Here is a 5,977-nt window from a genome sequence, read left to right as displayed (position 1 = left end):
CCTCTCGAAACGGATCGGTCGAGATGCAGAAGGCAGATTACAGTTGACCGCTTCCGCCCTCGACTTACATTGCGTCCCAGTCGGGCCGCAAGGAGAAGAGGGGGCTTTAGCCTCGATCAAAAAACTAACCTCGTCAAAAATCTAGAACAAAGCCCCCGAAAAAGCCTCTTTTTTTTTTTTTCGACACAAACATGTGCGAAGCACGAGGCAGCGGTGTCTATCTTATCTAGTGTCTAGACGACCAGCAATTTGACCTCATATGAGGCCAGCTTTTTTTTTGCAAAAATATACACATTAAATCGAAATTTTATAAAGTCAGTTTGGACACCATTTCTTTACCGTATATGCCCTCGGCAATAACATCTTGCAAAACGTTAGGATGGCAGTTGTTGACAACATATTGACATCAATACACAGAGAGACTAAGAATCTAATGAAGTTTCAATGATCAGTTGAGGTTGGTCAAAAAGACTCCTTTCTTGGGCATTCTAAAAATGGTTGGAAAAGACGTCCAGATCTCACCAAACTCCACCCTTCCGCAACGCAGAAGTCAACTGCCGTGGCGAGAGTATCCTTTTCCATCTTGTTGAGCTAGCACAAGTCGAGAAAAACAAGTTGAAAGTGACCTCATATGAGGTCACTTGTCGTGTAGACACTAGTGTCTAGACGACAAGCAATTTGACCTCATATGAGGTCAGTCATGGCCTCATATGAGGCCAGCTTTTTTTTTGCAAAAATATATAAATTAAATCGAAACTTTAAAACATTCAGTTTGGACACCATTTCTTTAACGTATACGCGCTCGGCAATAACATATTGCAAAACATTGGGATGGCGGTTGTCAATGCACAGAGAGACTAAGAATCTAATGAAGTATCAATGATGAGTTGACTTTTTAAACAGGCGTTTTGGTTTCGAAGGTATCAACATAAAACGTTTTGAGGTTGGTCAAAAAAGGCTCCTTTTTGGGCATTTCAAAAATGGCTGGAGAAGACGTGCAGATCTCACCAAACTCCACCCTTCCACAACGCAGAAGTCAACTGCCGTGTCGAGAGTATCTTTTTTCCATCTTGTTGAGCTAGCGCAAGTCGAGAAAAATAAGTTGAAAAGTGACCTCATATGAGGTCATTTGTCACCTAGACACTAGATACTTACTTATCTGCGAGAATATTGTACGCCCACTCGATCCACTGTGTGAGTGCTTGCAAATCGGCGGCTTCGACGGTGGCGCCGCACCAAATCCTGAGGCCTGGCGGTGCGTCGCGATACGAGTTGATGTCATATGCGACCTCCTCGGCGGCGAGCATCTCTACCATTTTCTTGACCTTGTCCTTTGGCAAGTCGAGAGTCAAGCAGACCGAGGTGTTGGAGCGGGACTTTGGGTCCTTGGCCAAGAAGTCGATCCAGTCGTTCTTGTCCACAAAAGCCTCCAGCACGGCGAGATTGTCCATGGAGCGCTTGACGAGCCCGTCCAAGCCGCCAACCTTATCGCACCACTTCAGGGCGTCCAGGTAGTCCTCCACGCACATCATGGATACGGTGTTGATGACGTTGCCCTCGAACAACCCTTCGTCCAGCCTGCCTCTCCTCGTCATGCGGAATATCTTGGGCAACGGGCGGGGCGGCACGTAACTCTCCAAGCGCTCCACGGCTCTGGGCGATAGCACCAACATGCCGTGCGCAGCTTCCCCCCCGAGCACCTTTTGCCACGAGAAGGTGAGCACATCGACCTTCCCCCACGGCACGTGCATAGCAAACACGGCCGACGTGGCGTCGCAAATCGACAGCCCCGCCCTATCGTCCTTGATAAATTCCAAGCCTTCCTCCACGCGCACGCCCGACGTAGTGCCATTAAAAGTAAAGAGGACATCATGGTCTTTATTGACCGAGCTGAAATTCGGCAGCATCCCATACTCTGCGGCAGCAAAATCCGTAACGGCTTCCAACCTGAGATGATTGATGGCATCCACGAGCCAACCCTTCCCAAAACTCTCCCAGTAGCACAAGTCCACGGGCCTGCGCCCGAGCATGGACCACATGGCCATCTCGAAGGCGCCGGTATCGCTGCCGGGCACGATGGCGACGCGGTAATCCTCGGGGATCTGGAGCACATCCTTTGTTCTTCGGATAGCCTCTGCGAGCTTTTCCTTTCCCAGCGCGCTTCGATGCGAGCGGCCGAGCGGCGCGTCCGACAGCGCTTCAACCAACGAGTAGCCCGGGCGCTTCTTGCACGGGCCGGACGAAAAGCACGGGGACGCGGGCTTGGTAGCGGGCTTAGCGGCGGTGACGACCATGGTGAGCGCGGGGCGGCGGCGTGCGCAGTGGCGATGCGGTAGCGAGCGGGCGAAGTTTGCTGGAAGCGGGCGGGCGAGCGAGAAGGCGGCGGGGGGGGGCGTGGACGACATTTCGGGGTCGGGGATTGAGCGCGCGCGTGGAGGCGTAAAATTATGTGATTCGTGCGGGGCTGGATTGCGAAGGCGACTGAGCGCTCGCGCTCTTATGGCAAGGCGCGGGGCGGGGGGTAACCTTACAGCAGCGGGGCGAAAGTTTCCGATTTTCAGCGCGAGATCGGGCGCGCGCGCGATTCCCGGGGCGGCGGCGATCCGGCGCGGCGCCACCTGCTGCGGGGCATTGGTGGCGCGCAGGGCGCAACCGAGGCCGGCGAGATATTTCGGGCCGCGGCGAAGCAGACGGGAGCTCCCGCGGGGCGGAGCGCGCGCAGACGGCAGGGCGCAAGTGCGCGTCACGCCCGCCCGCAACTGACGCGCGTCTCAGACGCGCCGCGCACTTGCTCGCGCGCACCGGCACTGGCGGGGATGGAAACTGGCGCTGGCTCCTCCGATGCGCGGCGTGCTCGCCTCTCCTCGCGCGAGGGGCGGCGCGTGCAGAGGCTCTGGGAATGCGGGCATACCGTAGATGCCGGAGAGAGCCTCTGGGCTGTGGCTGGGGCCCGGCTGGGGAGGGGTTGCTTCGGTTTGAAGTTGAAACTTTGAACGGGAATGTAAATTATTGGTTGAAATAATTATTGTAAAAGCATTTCCAATAAGTTTTTCAACCAATACATTCATGCCAAGTTTCAGGGTGCTCGGGTGCTGGCACGGCGAACTCTTCGTTAGGAACGGCCCTCAGGGAGGGCCCTCAGGGAGGGCCGTTCGTGTGATGTGATGACCTTTAAGGAGTTGCCTGCTGCCAGCAGCAAGGTTGCTGGCCACGTGTAAGATACTCGGGCGAGTCATCGACCATGCGAGCCCGCAAGTCCAGCAATGTGACCATTACAGCTGTCCAGCAAGTCGTACATTACAGTCCTGTCCAGCAAGTCGCACCATGTCGTTGGCGATGACCGCATGCCAAGAAGCGCCGGCAACATGCTCGTCAAACCGACCCCCCTGCCCGCACCTGTCCCTCCCCACCCTTCCGGTCTTACTGCCACCGACGTCCTCTTCCTCCCCCAACCCCTTCCCCCCTCCCCCCCCCCCCCCCCCCGCCCCTTTCGTGTTCGCCGCCATGTGGGCTTCGCAACCGCCCCCGCCGAACCCGCAGCATGCCCTCATGCGCAACATTCAAGCCCTCATCGTAAGTCGCCCACTGCCTCAAAACCCCATCCTCCCCCCCTCCCCCCCGCCGCCCGCCGCCCGCCGCCGCTTGCATCCGCCGCCGCTTGCAATCCCTCCATAATTCATTATATGCTAACAACAACTCTTCCTTCCTACGTCCCACGTCACAGCGCGAAGCGCGATGCTACCCCCCCGAGTGCGAGCCGCGCATCATGCGCGACGTGTTCGACTGCTGCCGCCACTACCCCGGGCTGCAACCAAAACTGGAGTACTTTGTATTCGACACCAACCAATCGCTACGTCTGCTAGTGCTGGACGGGGTTATCCCGATTGTGTACCGGACGGTGACGTACCACATCCCGATCCACATCTGGTGCATGCGGCACTACCCCAACGAGGCGCCCATCCCGTACGTGCGGCCGACGGCAGACATGGTGCTACGGCAGCGGCACCCGCACGTGGATAGTGAGGGGCGGGTGTACCTGAACCGCTACCTGTCCGAATGGGACCCGACGCAGTACACGTTCTACGGGGTGGCGGCGGCGATGATCCGGGTGTTCACGCAACAGCCGCCGGTGAACTCGCGGCCGCCGGTAGCGGCGCCCGCGACCGAGGGCCCGGAGCGCGGGCAGCTGATAATGAGCCTGTCTAAGCGGATACGCGACCGGCTGAACGAGATGAACGAGGAGGCGACCGTGGAGATTGGGGTGCTGCTGCAGCAGAAGGACGAGCTGGTGGCGTCGGACAAGAACATGTCGGACGAGATGCGCGAGAAGGCGATGCAGTACAAGGCGGCGACGGACCAGCTCGACGAGAGCAAGGCGCGGATAAAGGAGCTCGAGGAGTGGGTGCGCAGCGTGGGCAGCACGGGCGAGGAGAGCCACATCGACGACCGCCTCCGGTACAAGAACATGCTGGACGAGCAGGTGGTGGACTGCGCCGCGCGCGACGCCGCCTACTCGGACGCGCTGGATCGCGTGGATGACGCGTTTGTGCAGGACGTGATCGACCAGGAACGGTACATGAAGGACATCCGCCGCCTCAGCCGCGAGCAGTTCTTCCACAGGGCGCTCAAGAGGAAGATCGAGCTGACGGCGTCCCGGAAGCCGCCCCGCGACGGCGACAACCCCGCGCCGAGACGGCTCGCGTCCTCGCGCATCGCGCCCATGTACGCCTCGTGAGGCGGCGCGGCGCAGCGCGGCGCGGCGCGGCGCTGCGGAGCACAGCCGGATGGCCCCGCTGGGGCCCTGTACAAAAATACGCTTTTTGCTCCGCGCGGTCGGCGGCGCGTGTGCTGCGGAGTCGCTGTCCGTGTGCGCGCGTGTGCGTTTTTTTTTTTTTTTTTTTCGGTCCCGTCCTGCAATCGCGGCAGGCCCGCGCGCGGAGGGACGGCGGACGCGGGCGCGGGGCGGTTTTTCGGGAGACGGCGTAGAGGAAGAACTAGGTAAAAGCAGGGTGGCACTTGCGCGCGCGGCGGATGGCGGCGCGACGGAGCCACGCAGGTGGCACGGGCGCGCGGATCGGTGCGCTGCGGTTACGTCGCGGCGCTGCGGCGTGGGGATGGAGCCGGCTGCTTGCGAGGGCTGTACGGGGGGGAGGGCGCGGCGGGAGAAGTGAAAGTTGTACTGTAGCAAGCAATTGAAAGTTGGGGATTTTTTTTTTTTTTTTACGCTTTTTAAAAAAAAAAGTTGAATGTCGACAATTTAGGTGGCGCAGGCGCTACCGCACTGGTGCCGGCGGGTGTCGAACGTCCCACGTGGGCAGGCAAGGCGGGCGCGGGCAGAGTGGTGGCCGGGACTGGGCGCTGCGTTTGGCAGGCGGGCGCGTTGACGTACACGCGGCGTTGGCTCCGGCAGCACGTGACAGCCACGGCGCGATTAAAGTTAAAAGTTATTTTGTTGGAGGGATGCGGGGAATGTGTAGTGTGGAAGGGCAGCGGGGGTATGGGGAATCGGGGGATTTGGGGATTTGGGGATTTGGGGGGTTGTTAGCGGGATTATGTGAGGATGCGGGGAATGACATTCCCCGTATCCTCACACCTTGAGAGGATACAGCAACGGCGAGCGGGGGGGGTGTCCCGTCCCGTCCATGCGGGCAAGGGCGGCGGACAAGGCGCGGCGGCGGGCAAGGGCGGCATGATGCCGTCCCCATGCCGTCATGATGACATGTAGGCGGCACTGCATTTACACGCTGCAGCCGCTCCTATTTACAGTAACAGGTCTGTACACGGGCCGTGCTCTTACTCTTCGGTGCCGCCTCCACAAAAACCCCGGGGCGGCACCGTCCGCTCTTCCTGCACATGCGCAACGGCCATGTTTGACGCGGCGGCGGCCGCGTCCCCATCCCCAGGGGGCCGCACTCCCCGCCGCGCGTCGCCTCCCCTTCGCCCCGCCTCTCACGCGCGGGGCTCGCATCTCTTGCCG

General features: G+C 59.5%; 2 protein-coding genes; one reads left to right on the top strand and one right to left on the bottom strand.

Moving 5' to 3' along the window:
* The first annotated feature begins 688 nt into the window (after nt 1-688).
* On the top strand, nt 689-883 carry CHC_T00002024001 (hypothetical protein). The gene has a single exon (XM_005712982.1). The coding sequence runs from the start codon at nt 689-691 to the stop codon at nt 881-883; it is 195 nt and encodes a 64-aa protein (XP_005713039.1).
* A 121-nt stretch (nt 884-1,004) lies between these two features.
* Nucleotides 1,005-2,405, bottom strand: CHC_T00009221001 (phosphoserine aminotransferase). XM_005712981.1 is given in 2 exon segments: nt 1,005-1,151; nt 1,152-2,405. The coding sequence occupies 1 exon segment, from the start codon at nt 2,403-2,405 to the stop codon at nt 1,152-1,154; it is 1,254 nt and encodes a 417-aa protein (XP_005713038.1). The 3' UTR covers nt 1,005-1,151.
* Between the last annotated feature and the right edge of the window lie 3,572 nt (nt 2,406-5,977).

Source organism: Chondrus crispus, genomic scaffold, assembly GCF_000350225.1.
Source record: "Chondrus crispus Stackhouse genomic scaffold, scaffold_122, whole genome shotgun sequence".
NCBI lineage: Eukaryota > Rhodophyta > Florideophyceae > Gigartinales > Gigartinaceae > Chondrus > Chondrus crispus.
Note: the sequence above shows the minus strand (reverse complement) of the source record. Positions and strands in the feature narration are given on the sequence as shown.